Raw genomic sequence first — 16,118 nt, forward strand, 5'->3', positions numbered from 1 at the left:
TTAGTCAATCCTTTGTCACGTTACAAGTGCTTAGGCAAAGATTAAAGAAGCCAAGAATTGGCTAATATCTTTTTATGAAATCAAATTCCTGCCACGTTAAAAGGCACACCGACTTTTTATTCTTACCATATTAAATCAACTTCTTGCCACGTTGAGAGCTTTAATCGAAGGAAAAAAAAAATCCATCTTTGACAGCATAGGCATCACGTTTCAAGAAGTTGGGTGCCACGTTTTGGATTTAAATATTTAGTTTCTTTGTTGCTTCGATTTTTTTTTAACTTTCCACTGCTACAACTTTTTTGATTTTTTTTTTTGTAAATTGTTTTCTTAGACTAATGATTTGATAACCTTTTTACAGTTACTCTCAAATCTATTAGCTTATAATCAAAACAATTCTAAATTGAAGTGAAAGAAATTGATAACATTTTGAATGGTGCTCTTTATAATAGTACTTATTGAAGGGTGCTCTTTATAATTGTACTTGTCGATATTTGGAGGGTGCTTTTTATAATATTACTTGTCGATCTTTGGGGGTGCTTTTTACAATAGCACACAATTGGTTGTTCCTTAGATGATGCTCTTTACAATAGCACTTGTCAACCCTTGAGGGTGCTCTCTATAATAGCACATAATTTGTTGATCATTAGAGGGTGCTCTTTACAATAGTACTTATTGATCTTTGGTGGTGCTCTTTATAATAGCATATAATTTAGAATCACCATGGTATACTTCAAGGACTACAAAAATCAACTTGTCATTCTTTCCAAAAAGGATGAAGATATGTATAAAAAAAGATTGTTTCTTCCCACAACAAAACCTATATCTAGTCGATTTTTGCTATCTCAACCATTTACTACTCTTACAACTTTGGAGGAATGGACTTATAAACTGATCAAAATTTCACAATCTTTTTCAATAACGCGATGTCTTCAATCCTATCTTCATGATAAGACTTTTAGTCAAGAGGAATTTGTCACCTTGGGAAGTCGGATAACTTCTGGTAAGGCTTATTGGCGAAGTTCTTTCAAGATTAATGGAAAATTTAATTATATCCCCAAATATTGGAGTATTTAACTAGAGAATTTAGTGTCAACCATCTTCATATCATGTAAAAGCTTCTCATATTGAAATAACACATCTTTAGTCCATTCCCAATATTTGGGAATATAATTAAATTCTCCATTAATCTTAAAAGAACTTCTCTAGTAGGCCTCACTAGAAATTATGCAGCTTCCCAAGGTGACAAATTCCTCTTGACTAAAAGTTTAATCATGAAGATATGATTGAAGACATCACTTTGTTGAAGAAGATTGTGAAATTTTGATTGGTTTAAAAGTCCATTCCTCCAAAGTTGTAGGAGCAATAAATGGTTGAGATGGCAAAAATCGACTAGATATAAGTCTCGCTATGGGAAGAAACAATCTTTTTTTATATCTTCATCTGTTTTGGAAAGAATGACAAGTTGATTTTTGTAGTCCTTGAAGAATACCACAATGATTCTAAATTGTGTGCTATTATAAAAAGCACTCCCAAGGATCGACAAATACTATTGAAAAGAGCACTTTCCAAGGATCAACAAATTATGTGCTATTATAAAGAGCACCCCTAAAGATTCACAAGTACTATTATAAAGAGTACCTTCTAAGGAACAACAAATTGCCTATTATTGTAAAGAGCACTCCCAAAGATCGACAAGTGCTATTGTAAAGAGCACCCTCTAAGGAACAAGTGCTATTATATAGAGCACCTTTTGACAAATGTTATTATAATGAGCACTTTTCAAATTGCTATCAATTTCCTTCATTTTAATTTGGAATTGTCTTGATTATAGGTTAATAGATTTGAGATTTAACTATTGAAAGGATATAAAATCATTAGTCCAAAAAAGCAATTTAGGAAAAAATAAAAAAAGTTGTAACAGTAAAAAGCTAAAAAGAAAATCGAAGCAACGCAACAAAGAAGCTGAATATTTAAATCCAAAAAGTGGCACCCAACTTCTTCAAATGTGATGCCTATGCTGTGATAGATGCATATGTTGAAATGTTGAAATGTACATTAATGTAATAATATGTTACAACATCAATGAATGTAAAAATGTAAAACTTCTTTGAGTAGCTGAACAAAAAGCAAAATGTATAATTTACCTGCCTTAGGCCTAGAAAGAAGTACAAAAAGATGCAAAGAAGATTATAAGAAAAGATGCTGCACCAAGCTTCCACGCATGGTTCCTATTGTTTTTTTAATTTTTTTAAGTTAAAATATCTAAAAACCTTTAAATTTTGATTAAAATTATAGGAAAATCTATTAATTTAAAAAATAAGCACTTTTCCTCAAAAGCTTTAACACCATTGACAAAAAAAATCAAAAGACTAAAATACCCTCTCCTCTTTCTCTCAACTTTTCTCTTTCTTTAGACAATTTGACCGACAGATGGCACTCTCTTACGCCGGTCAGTCTCCCTATGGCCAGATCAGTTCCAGATCGTGCCCCTCAGCGAGAGCGTAACAGCTCCCTCAAAAAGGAGCTTTGGCGTTGCAAGAGCACCTTCAGCGGGTTGCTCTAGCGCTCCCCTGAAGGAGTGCAACAACTCCCTCAGAGGGGAGCTCTGGTGCTCCCCTTAGGGAGCACGACATCGACGCTCTCTTCTGAGAGAATATGTAAATATTTTATTAATTATTTTATATTTTTAATATAATTAATTATATTATTATAAAATTATGGAATTTATGAAAAATTAAAGCCTCAAATTAAGAACTTTGGTGATGTAGTGGACGAAAAGAGTATGGTGTAAGAAACACACATAACAAGAGAAAGTGCAAGCCCCAAATTTATTTAATTCCATCTTAGCAAATGGAAACCACAAATTAACCAAGCAGCGACAAACCACACAAATTAACACTATCTCTGTGCGTCTTGCTCACTGCTAAAAGCTTAAAACTAGATTCTCAGACACACAACAGTTACAGGACAAGAAAATTTTCTAGTTACCGATTCATCCCTCCTTCCACCCGCGGAGACATCGATATGCGGTGGTTTTGCCTTTCGATATTCGCATGCCACCTTACATTTGTTCAACATTAATAGTAACAGTTAGAGATATCATCCATCATTGAAATATACATTCTTTTATTATATATAAAATATCATCTTTCCAATTTAAACCATTCAAAAGTGCATTAAAATTGGTATTTTAATCCAACTTTACTTTTTTAAATGAATAAGAAAATGAGAAAAAAACTGCAAAAGCAACATTTTAATGAGAGTATTGAGTTTTTTTTTTTTTTTTTTTTAGTTTGAATACCAATTTTCATGTCATATCCATGTTTTCTGAGCTCGCGATTCTCTTGACACAAGGGACGGGTGGCAAAAACAGTGAACGCAGAAATCGTTGCAAGGGTTTGGCTCCATCCCACACTGGTGCCTAAGCTTTCGACGGTAGTACAATCCAAACAATGCCAAAGGGAGAATTCCAGGCAAGGAACGTACTAATTCATGGGGAATGGCACTGGCACCACAAGCTGCAGTAAACATAATCAAATCAGATTTGCATTCTCTGTCAATGATCAAAAGTTCATTGCCATTTCCAGGCCAAATAGGGAAAGAAAATAGAGGAAAAAAATATAATGTATATTTACAGGATGCTCCTCTGTCAATGATCTCTGCATTCTGGACAAAGGAAAGCGAGTCTGGAAAGACTGTAAAGGGTAGGAGAAAAGGGGAGGATTACTTTTGATTCGAATAAGAATAATGTTCAGTTGGAAGTGAATTATAAAGAATCATTACATAGTGCAGCATCCGAACTATGGTAGCAATCGCAACGTCTGGTGGACCAAGCTCTGACGCCTGGCTTGGATTTTGCCTTCCTTTTATCTTTGCAGCAAAGACAGTCCATGTCATCCCGTAGACTTCTAGAATTCAATACTGCATATGTTAGACTCTATGTACATTGTTTTCCATTAAAAGAAAAAATTGCACTAATTCTACTGTTTGAAGATAGAATTTTGGTTTGATCCGATCAGTTTAGACTTGTAGCTATGATAATTGATTAATTGTATTGATATTTAACCTATAATTGATTGACAATAGTATGCATTTTTAGTATAATAAAAATCCCAAACTAAACCAAACCAATCATATAAATAATGAGTAGTCTTTCTAAACCTAGGGTTTATGGGAGGAGCGTCTACCAAGTGCTTGGGTTTGCGCCAAGGCTATTGTGATAGTCGTTGGCGCTCCTTGGTTTGTTATTTTTACTTAGTTTTGTTTTTTTGTTCTTCCCTAGTTATTGTAAAGGAAAGATATGAATGATATTTGTGAGAGATGGAAGCAGTTTAATTTAACAGAGGAAAAAGCGCATCATATCAAGTTTGGAAACAAGGAAAATCATGGGCAACCGAAGACAAGAAAGGGTTTTACCCTTTTGGACCCTTTTGGGATCAATATGGGATAGAAGAAAGGTGAATAGGAATGTGATGATTAACACCTTTGGGACGTTATGGAAATTGATGGGGAAATTAAGGGTTTTTATTTTATAATTGGAGGAGGAGGGATTCGAATTCTGCTTTTTAGACAGAGGGATAATGCATCAATTAATGAGTCAAATGCTTAGGTAAATTAAGAGTTAAAGAAGTAAAAGAAAATAAAATGCTCTTTACTTTTGACGAGAAAGAGGATTGCGAGCGGGTTAGGAAATGAAAGCCATGGAGTTTTGACAGGTGCCTAGTGGTTCTCAAAGATTTCGATGAAGCATTTATGGAGCCAGAGGATTTGGATTTTGGTAGGGAGGACTTTTGGGTGCATGTAATAGCGTTACTTATGAGGCTTATGACGAAGGTGACGGTGAAATTGATAGGTGATGCCATTGGAAGTTTTGTAACAGTTGATGGTGCAGAGGAGGGTCTTCGAGATACTTTTATGTGCATTAAGGTTTCGATTAACTTAACGAAACCGATTTGCAGCAGAATAGTGCTCTCACTTGAGGATGGTAAGTTAAATGGATTGGCTTCCAATATGAAATGCTACAGTGGTTTTGTTATAGATGTGGCTTGATAGGGCATATTGTGAATGCATGAGACAAGGTATGTGTGGATGAAAATGGTGAGCAAGTTAAGGATCAATATGGAAATTTTCTAGTTGCTCCTCCATAGTGAAACTCTCCTGAGATTATTATTGAACGTAACCAATCAAGAGGATGTCGGGCCATAAAGGATGCTTCGTTTAGTGGAACAAGTATTGTAAACAAGGAAACGAGGGTGGGTGAATGTAGATTTACTTCACGTACCCTAAATGAGATCTTGTTCCAAGAAAACATGGAGGAGAATCAAGTTAGTAGGGTAAGAGTAGAAAAGGTTGATGATATGGATGATTCAAAAAGTAAGCAGGATTATGATAAGGTAAGTAGCTACTTGGTAATCCGACAAGAAGAATGTGCGTAGTTAGGAGTCTCGGTTTCAGTAGGTAATGTGGAACTTACACCAAGTAAGATAACTAGCTGTGATATCGTACATGATTATCAGGTGAAAATGAAAAGTAAATGGTCAAAATACTTGGGAAGTCCCTGTATCCATGCATTTTATTCAATTTAATCCATGTACTCAAAATCGTAATATTTAGTTCCTTAATTTTGAAAATTGTTTCAATTTAATCATTTTCTTTAATCGCATCCAATTTTGTCATTAAAAGAATAATGTCCGCACTGATATCAACGCTGATATGGCACAATTTTGATGACGTGGCATGCCACATGCCACCGATGTGATGACGTGCAATGCCACATGGCACTACTATGATGACATGGCAATGCTGACGTGACATGTCAGTACTAGGTGGTAGATCAAAATTTTTCAAAAATTTTTTTTTGTGCTACGTCAAAAGGATTAAATTGAACAAAAATATATAATATATGGACTAAATTGAACAAAATTGAGATGTTGAGAGACTAAATTAAAAAAAATATTTGAAAAATGTTAATCTTTAAGTAAATGATAGATATACTTATTAATAAGCCAAATATTTAAGTGTAAAAGATTTATGGTGTTAAAAAATATATATAAATATTTTCTTACTTGATTATTTAATTCTAAAATATGTACATTAATTTATCTTTTTTTGTAAAAATTAAGTTTAAATTCTCCTTTTATAAAAAAAAATTTGAAAAAAATTTCATACCTAAAGTCAAATTTAGATGAATAACTTACATTATGTTGGAAAAAATAATATAAAACAACTAAATAAATTTTTTTTCTTCTATTTATAATAGTATAAAAGTTTGAAATTTATTTGACTTAATTTTTAACTTGAACTGAATTCAAATTAATAAAATAAGTTGATTTAGTTACAACTTTCACAATTTACAAATAACTATTCTTTTGAATCATTCAACCCTTACTCAATTTATATTTTATTTAAATTTACTCAAAATTTCTTATAAAGCGATTTTATTTAACTTCAAATACCACAATCAAATTCTGATAAATTTAAATTTAAATTATTAATTTGGATCTACAAAAAAATTGTAAATACAAAAGAAAATTATACAAATATTTATAATTATATTTAACTCTATCGACTATAAATGTAGTTTTTAATCTAGGAAATTTCATCCTAAAAAATATAACTTGAAATATTAAACAAAATAAAAACATAAAAAATAAATAAAATATTGAAGGGGTGGAGTAACTTAGATTCTATGTTGTAATAAGAGGTTTGTAATGCCCAAATTAAATAAGTCAGAACGAAGAATTATTTTAATAATCATCGCTAACTCCATATCTCCCTTCTTCATTATTTTAAAAGAAAAACTAAATCAATCTATTTTGCTAATTTGAGTTCAGCTTAAGTTAAAATTAAGTCAAATAAATTTTAAATTTTTGTACTATTATAAATAAAAGAAGAAAAATTTATTTAGTCTTTTTATATTATTTTATTCCAATACAATATAAGTTATTCATCTACATTTGACTTTAGGTATGAATTTTTTTTGAAATTGTTTTATAAAAGGAGAATTCAAACTTAATTTTTGTAAAAAAAAAAATTAGTGTATATATTCTAGAATCAAATAATCAAGTAAGAAAATATTTATATATATTTTTTAACACCATAAATTTTTTACACTTAAATATTTAGCTTATTAATCATCTACTTAATGATTTGCATTTTTCAAATATTTTTTTCAATTTAGTCCCTCAATATCTCAATTTTGTTCAATTTAGTTCTTGTACTATATATTTTTGTTTAATTTAGTCCCTATGACGCCGCAAAAAAAATTTTTTTTGAAATTTTTTTGATTTGCCACGTGGACCTAACATGTCGGCATGTCAATGCCACGTTAGAATTGCCATGTCATCATAGTTGTGCCACGTGGCACTGCAACGTAATCACATAGGTGCCACGTGGCATGCCACATCATCATGTAGGTGCCATGTCAGCTTTGATGTCAGTGCTGGCGTCATCATTTTAATGGTAAAATTGGATGCCGTTAGAGAAAAGGATTAAATTGAAATAATTTTCAAAATTAAGGGACTAAAATATTATGATTTTGAGTACATGGACTAAATTGAACAAAATGTATGAGTACAAGGATTTCTAGGTATTTTGACCAAAATAAATTGAAGAGAAGGCTAGAGGATACTGAGAAGGTAGGGAGTGGTGTAATGAAAAGAAGTAAGAAGAATGAGGATATTGTCAATGAACTAGTGGTGCAGAGTGGTTACAATGACCAGCATTGCTTGGATAAATGAGACTTCTCAGTTGGAACTGTTAAGGGCTTGAGATTCCTCGAACGGTTCAAATGCTTCTTCTGTTTGTAAAAAGTATAAATCCCAATATCGTTTTTCCTTAGGTAAACGGAGAAGATTGCGATTGAGGTGGAAAGGTTAAGAATTTTGTTGGGGTATGATAGTTGTTTGACAGTGGATGTAGAAGGGAGAGTTGGCAGTTTGGCTTTGTTATGGATAATGGATGAGTTCGTTTCAGTCAAATCATACTCGAAGAATCATATAGACGTTGAAATAATGTTTAGAGGTAATTGGTGGAGAATGAGTGGGTTTTATGGGGTCTCGACAATGACAGGAAAACAGTGGGTCTGGGATCTTCTTGCTCTTTTATGCTTGCAGTCTCAATTACCATGGTTATGCGTGAGGACTTTACTGAGGTTTTCTTGTCAAGCGAAAAAGAGGGTGGTGACGATAGAAGTGAGGCTCGCATGAGTAGTTTCAAAGATACCTGCTTTGCTTGTGGTTTGAGAGACTTCGGATTTCGAGGTCCTACGTTCACTTGGTGGAATAATAAAGATGAAGGGCAATTCTTTAGATGTCGCCTAGATAGAGCTTTAGCAAATGGTGGGTGGTGCATAAGATTTCCAAGAGCAGCGGTCTTCAATAAAGCACTAGGGTCCTCGGATCATCTAGGCATATATATGGATTTCTTTTATCAGAAAATAGTGAGATAGCATAGGAGATTTCATTTTGAAGAATCGTGGTTGGAGGATGAAGGGTGTAAAAATATTATTAATGGAGTTCTTGCAGAGTCGGACTATCAACCACAAGACTTTTTTGAGATTCTCGATTCAGTTAGAAGGCAGCTTAGGACTTTGAAACCCGACCCTTTGATAGAGGTTCAGAAACAAATTAAATTGAAGAAGGATGAGTTGTAGAAGGTTCATGAGACTATGAACTGTAGTGGAGACCTGAAACAGACTCAATGGGAGTTGAATGCACTCTAAAATTGGTGGAATTAATGTGGAAACAAAGACCTAGAATCATGTGATTGTGTGAAAGAGATAAGAACTCTTAAGTATTTTCATGGAAGAGCAATTGAAAGAAGAAGGAAAAATACAATATGGGCCTTGAAGCAAGATACGGATGAATGGACAGATTCGTAAGGTAAGCTGATTGCAGAAATTGATAATTATTGTAATAATTTATTTTCTTTTTCAATACTGTCGTAGGTATAGGAAGCTTTGAGGAGGGGTCCAACAGAAAGTAACAGATCAGATGAATGAAATTCTCAATGTAAATATTACTATAAAGGAGAAAAAAAAACTTTGTTCCAAATGCATCCCACTAAAACACCAGGACTTGATGGGCTATGAGCAATCTTTTACCATAAATTTTGGAATAAATTGGGAAGTAGTCTATACAGGTTTGTCATTGATTTTTTGGATGGTCGATTTACTTCTGAAGAAGTTAATATGACGAATATAGTACTTATACCTACAGTCGACCAACCAGAAAAGGTTAGTCAATTTTGTTCGATTTGCTTATGTAACGTATGTTATAAGGTTGCCTCTAAAGCTCTTACAAATATATTGAAGGGGATTATTTACAGTACTGTTTCTGTTAATCAAAGTGCTTTCATAACGAGGAGACTCATCTCAGACAATGTTACTGTTGCCCAAGAGATTATCCATTTTTTGCACAATAAAAGGCAAGGTAAGGTTGGAAATTTTGCACTAAAATTGGACATGAGTAAAGCATATGACAAGGTGGAATGGAGCTTCATTAGAGAAATTATGGAAAAATTGGGCTTCAAAGGAAAATTTATTGATTGGTGATGAGATGTGTTACTTTTATTAGGATGAATCTTGCAGCCAATTGAGATTGGTCAAAGTTTGGTTCCAATCATCAACGATATCATTCATAGTGAATTATTAGAGGTTTTTCTTCATTCAGTAAGACATTAATTATAATGAATTATAAGTCTAATTAGATGAAGTTCATGAGATTAATATGCCTTGCAAGGGAACTGTAATGGGTTGCAGTTATGAGATTCCTATGTATCAAAATTTAATCTCAAAATGTTCCTGATCAATGTATCGTTGAGACTGAACATCAATGATGTTTAAAGACTAATACACTCTATGTTCCTTACCTTGAAAGTAAGCAATTGACCTTGTAAATTGAAGTATAGAGATACTCAAAACTAGAATGTAAGTGCTTGCCTATGAGAGCAATTCACTTAACTTGACCCGCCATGAGAAGTGCATTTGGTAATCCACTTTAGTGTTTATGCAACACTTCTCATGTGTCAGTCATGTAAATAATACCTAGACTTGAGACATCAAGTTGTCTTATATGTGGAGTGATGCTTTAATTTCATCCCTACGGGTGCCTAATCAGTGATGCTTAAACAGAATGCTTTAGGGTACAGTATGACGCATGTAAAGGCAAATAAGTGGTCAAGATAGGAATCATCACCTTGAATGTTTTAGAGGACATATCCTATTAATTATTGATTAACATTAGCTTATTGAAGTCCTAGGCCAAGGCTACTTAGAGATTATGAAAAAGTTTCATAAGTCTCTATAAAGCTAATGTTATAATTGTAAGAACGAATATGGAGGTCGATAAGAATAGATACTGTACCAAGTCCTTATCATCTCCGAGATATATGTTGAGAGAATGAATTACATTGATGGCTTGTACACTAAAAGGTTGTCAAAGAACCATTTGACTCTTTTAACAATTGAGTGGCCATGATGCATTAGTAGATGCCAACGATCTTTTTAGCCTACTTTTGCAAATTCTCCATTTATTGACCATTTATCAACTGAATTACTTTCTATGAAGCATACACCCATTTCAAATCAATCTAAAACATCAAATTCAAATGAAAGTCCAAGTGATTCACTAATATCCTATAGTCCTCCTATTGCTAACTATACTGATGAAATAAAAACCAGTCATAACTCTTATCAAATTCACCCAAAATACTTAAATGATTACCAAGTTGACTTTCCAACACATACAAACTCAGTTACATCACATGCAATATATAAGTGTCTATCATACCATAATCTATCATCTAGACATAAGGCCTTCATCACATCTTTGTCAAGCATAAATGAACCAAATTCATATCATCAAGCTGTTAACCATTCTTATTGGAAAGATGCCATGAACCTTGAGCTTAAGGCTATGGAGGACAATGATACATAGAGGATAGTCTTTTTGCCTTTAAATTCTCATACAATTAGATGTAAGTGGGTATACAAAGCGAAACTAAATTCAAATGGAGATACAGAAAGGTACAAAGCAAGGTTGGTAGCAAAGGGATACAACCAAGTTGAAGGGTTTGACTACCAAGAAACCTTCAATCTAGTAACTAAGTAGTCAACAGTGGGAATCTTCTTGGCCTTAGCAATTGCAAATAATTGGTCATTGTCACAACTAGATGTGTAATGCCTTTCTACATGGGATTTAAATGAATAAGTATGCATAAATCTCCCATAGGGTTATCTAACTAAAAAGGAGGATCAAGGTGATTCAAAGCTGGTATGCAAGCCGTACAAATCCTTATATGGACTGAAACAGGCATCTAGACAGTGGAATGTGAAGCTAACCTCATCTATTTTGCAATATGACTTCAAATAGTCATTATCAGATTACTCTCTATTTAATATGGAAACAACTTATGGTAACTTTATTGCCTTACTAGTTTATGTAGATGATATTTTGATTGGAAGTACATCTAAACAGGTAGCAAATAATGTGAAGGAATATCTAAGTTCAAAGTTTAAACTAAAGGACTTAGGAACAGTAAAATATTTCTTTAGGCTTGAAGTTGCACAATCACCAAAGGGTATCTCAGTATGTCAAAGGAAATATACCTTAGATTTTCTAGAAAAGTATGGGATACTTGGTGCTAAACTAGTAAGCACCCTTATAGACTACAATCACAAACTATCTAAGGCAAGCAAAGATGAAGAATTAAAGAATCCTACAAGGTTCAGACAATTAGTTGGAAAACTTTTGTGTTTAACCTTCACCAGGCCAAACATATCTTATGCAATGCAAGTACTTTCTTAGTGTATGGATAGACCATTAGAGGATCATCTTACTACAGCTCACAAAGTTCTGAAATATCTTAAGGGAAATTCAGGTCAAGGCATTCTAACGAAATCAAACTCTGATTTGAGAATTACAACATAATGTGAGAATGACGGGGCAGGATGCCCTGACACTAGAAGGTCCACATCAGGTTATTATGTTTTCATTGGAGAATCTCTTTAATAATACTATTACATAGAGTTATTTTTCCACATTTTGGGTACTAAAATAAGTAAGCTCTTGAGTTTTAAGTTTCGATTTCGGTAGTTTTAGTTGCCTTTCTTAATTTAGTTCAAATCATGTTGAGTTAATTTAATTCACATTGTTTTAGTTTAATTTATGTTAAAATGTCTCAAGTTTATCTATATTGATTTAGTTTCTTGTTTTGAACATTTTTAAATGAAAAGGCCTTAATTGTTGATGAATTGTACAAGTATGGCTAAGTGTGTCTCTCATACATGATGCAGTATTTCAAGCATAACTTGCATTTCAGAAGTTCAATTGACGTAATTCTTAAGCCATTTGGAAAGTTAAGAGATAGGGATACAACTTTCATGTTCATCACTTTGCACAGTTCAAATCAGAATGAGGTGATAATCACATCACAAGAGGATGGACTGCGGTAGAATCAGCACAAAGCATCATCTATAGCCAAGAGCACAAGGCCATGGCACCAATGAAGAAAAAGCATCATACTGTAGCCGAAAGCGCGAGGCCGTGACACTCGCCCGATATCTCGACATTTAGTTCTTTTATTTTTTATAAAATTAAGGTTTTAAGGGCTATTTAAAAAAGGCTTTTGAGAGACATTTAAGAGGTCATTTTGAGAGGTTTTTTTTAGAGAAATGGGAGCCTTCAAGAAAGCAACAAAGCAAGGAAAAATAAGGAAGATAGAAGATTCGAGATCTAACAAATTTAGGTTTTCTCTCTATGTTTGTTTTTTTTTTTTCATTTTCTTTGACTTAGATTGATGGTTAATTTTCTTTAGATGATGTTTTCAGTAGATATTATGAACTAATGTACTTTTTCTAGGATTATGATTAAACTCAACATATAATTTGAATACTTTATCTCTCTTTTACTTATTTTCAATGGAATATGAGTAGTTTATTCCAATTCGATGTTTAATGCTTCTAATTGCTTGATCACCAATTAGATTGATTTGGATATCTAAATACAACTTGACGAAGGGAGTTTAGATTAGGTCATGAATGGAATTGCATGTGTTCAAATTCACTTAGTTGATTAAGTGATTTGATTTGCATATAGGATAGACATATACTTATATGTCACATGTAGCCAAGATTAGAGCCTAAACTTGATGAATCTTTCTTCAATTGAATTTACATTAGACATATAGTAAATTAATTGGGAGATATATTTTTATAAGAACCTCGATAGAGACTTATAAATAAATTGAGACTCTAGGTTAACAAGTCAATTTATTTAAGTAAGTTTAGAGAGAAAAACAAGATTCAGATGAAGTGTCAAGGGATATTGTAATCCTACGCTTTTTATTAATTGAATTTCGTTAGTAAAGTTTTACCCATTAGCTTTTAGATTTAATAAGTTATTATTTAGTTTTAGTTTTGTTTTTATTTAATCACTTTAATTCGGTTGTTTAAATAAAATTAGGTTGTGTTAATTTTAATATTTAGCAAAAGTTAAGACAATTTTCTGTGGGATTCGACATTCTACTTACCATTGTATTATTTGTTATGATACATACACTTACGTAATAAAATCAACAACACTCTTATAAGTTGGAAATCGAAAAAGAAACAAGTTGTAGCACAAAGCTCAACTAAGCTAGAGTATAGGTAAATGTCATCCACATGTTGTGAAGTCATATGGATAAAATGTCTGTTAGCAAATTAATTTTGGGATTAAACATGAAGAACCTATAAAGCTTCATTGTGACAATCAATTAGCAATCTCTATTAGCAACAATCCTGTGTTCCATGAAAGGATAAAACACATAGAGATTGATTGCCATTTCATTCGAGAGAAGATACTGCTTGAAGAGATCAAACCAAAACATGTCTCAACACAGCTACAACATGCAAACTTATTCACAAAGGCCCTTACAACCAAGGCAGTTTCACAAGTTGTTATGCAAGATGAATGTCTTGACATTCACCCTTCCTCTTGAGGGGGAATGTTAGCAAATGTGATGAAGAATAAGTCCAGAGATCAGATAAAAAAGCAAAAGAAGCAGGAATGCAAACTGATGAAGAAAGTAAAGTGCAGAAAGCTGGACATAAAGGGAAGAATAAAAGGTATCATTTCAATTGAGAAGAAACGCACCGTTTCATTTGAAGTCAGCATCAAAGTACAGTCCTTTCAAGTATACTGTTAGAGTGTTTAAATGTTAATTAAGTTAGTTGAAATTGTAATTAATTAGTTTAGTTTTTTTTCTCTTTCCTCTTGATTAGTTGAAAGCAGCTGTATATACTTTGTACCCTTGATTCATTAATGAGAATGTACTGACACTCCCTCGTATTCTCTTCGCCGTTTTCATTATCTTCTGACAACGAAGGCTCAAAATGGTATAATTTGAAAGGTAGAGCTCACAATAATTGCATTTCATTGGGACGCATGTCACCAAGCATGGTTGTGACATAGTTTTCAATCACGCTCCTAGGTAGGACGAGCGAGCTAGGATGCAAAGTAAAGTTAAGAGACACAACTTAGTGGAGATTATCATAGCATAAGAAAAATCTGCACAAGAATTAAAGTTTCCGTGAGCTTCACATCACCAAAATGATAGACGGACAGTGTGCGTGCCCCTGCATAAGTTGCAATCGCTGTCGGCCCTCCTTGACTCCTCCAAAGCGCAATCAGACAGAATTTGTTGAAAGAAAATATGCAAATTCAATCATATTTTTCAATTGTCTCGTTCCCTCGTACCAAATACGGTGTTAAAGATGAAAAGAGAGATGGAGCGCTTCACACTTGCATTTCCTTTTTGGCTCTATATATACCACCATAATAGCAACTAATTCTCGCCAGACAACCACTTCATTTCCGTTTCTAATCACAGTATATTGGCAGTCTCTCAAGCAGAATAGCAGGATAAGGTTATTTCCATTTTAGTTTTTATTTCTTTATTTTTAAACTAACACACTCACTCAAATGCACATTCATGATCTAATTATATGATCAATTAACATAATTTTATGTAAAATAATAGAAAAATAATCTAATCAAAATAAAAATTGACTGCTACCGGACCACAGAAACAGCTGTTGCTGCTGCTAGGGTACGTCCGACAATGGCAGACTCCAAATCTAGAGGAGAAGCCCCTTGGTCCACGGGTCTTTTCGACTGCTTCTCTGATTGTCCACTCTGTATGTAATTTTTTTCTCTTCCAATCAAACACACTTCTTCTTTCATGGGATTTAAATCCTCCTTTATAACAGGCTGCCAGACAACCTTCTGCCCATGTATTACTTTTGGCAGGAACGCAGAGATTATAAAGAAAGGATCATGCTGTAAGTATAAATATATATTTGCCTCTCATTGGTTTTAATTTTGTTTGTGTATATCTAATGACTAATTTTGGTATTGCTATTGTTATTATTCTGCAGCTTGTTGTGAAAATTGTCTTCTCTATGTAGCAATACATTATTTAACTGGTGCTCTTCTCTCCATATTGTATGGGTGCTACTATCGTAGAAAACTCAGGGAGCAATACGGGTTGAAAGCAAGCCCTTGTCATGATTATTGTGTTCACTGTTTCTGCCACTACTGTGCCCTGTGTCAAGAGTATCGCGAGCTCCGAAACCAGGGATTCGACATGAAAATTGGTAATAAAATGAATAAACAACCTCCCTTGATTTCTCTTCATGATGACTTCATATATCTAATCCAAAAATATCCTTTAATTATTGGGTGTCTGTGTGTGTTATTCATTTAAAAAAATGTCTCTAGGATGGGCTGCTAATGTTGACAGAGGCGTGACAAAGGCCCCGGTGGCGGAAGGAGGGATGAAACGCTAGTGAGGAACAATTTCTAGCTTGTATTTTGGGTGTTGTCAGTGCTGTTTTCTTGCGTGTGAAGGTTTAGGTTTGCAACTAAGAGAGATTTTCATCAATCTCCCTACATATATCTTTGTCATTCTGAATCTGTCTATTTGTTTGTGGCTTTTTTTTCCCCTGAAGGATGAATAAATTCGTGCCTCGCTCAAGAGGAAAAGTACATTAGTTTGTGGCTTTGGAAGTTGTTAACTTTTGTGATTTGGAAGAACAAAAATAAACTGAGAATGAAGAACTAAGAGAATTTGTTGTA

General features: G+C 33.4%; 1 protein-coding gene and 1 non-coding gene across 2 annotated transcripts; one reads left to right on the forward strand and one right to left on the reverse strand.

Moving 5' to 3' along the window:
• Positions 1-6,674: 6,674 nt before the first annotated feature.
• LOC148764329 (small nucleolar RNA snoR8a) lies at positions 6,675-6,766 on the reverse strand. Its single transcript, XR_016024958.1, has one exon. It is a non-coding gene; the product is annotated as a small nucleolar RNA snoR8a (small nucleolar RNA).
• A 7,984-nt stretch (positions 6,767-14,750) lies between these two features.
• On the forward strand, positions 14,751-16,118 carry LOC18609843 (cell number regulator 2-like). The gene is made up of 5 exons (XM_007045163.3): positions 14,751-14,908; positions 15,068-15,178; positions 15,251-15,322; positions 15,419-15,637; positions 15,762-16,118. The coding sequence occupies exons 2-5, from the start codon at positions 15,103-15,105 to the stop codon at positions 15,827-15,829; spliced, it is 435 nt and encodes a 144-aa protein (XP_007045225.1). The 5' UTR covers positions 14,751-14,908; positions 15,068-15,102; the 3' UTR covers positions 15,830-16,118.

The sequence above is a fragment of the Theobroma cacao genome, chromosome 2 (genome assembly GCF_053813885.1).
Source record: "Theobroma cacao isolate CCN51 chromosome 2, ASM5381388v1, whole genome shotgun sequence".
NCBI lineage: Eukaryota > Viridiplantae > Streptophyta > Magnoliopsida > Malvales > Malvaceae > Theobroma > Theobroma cacao.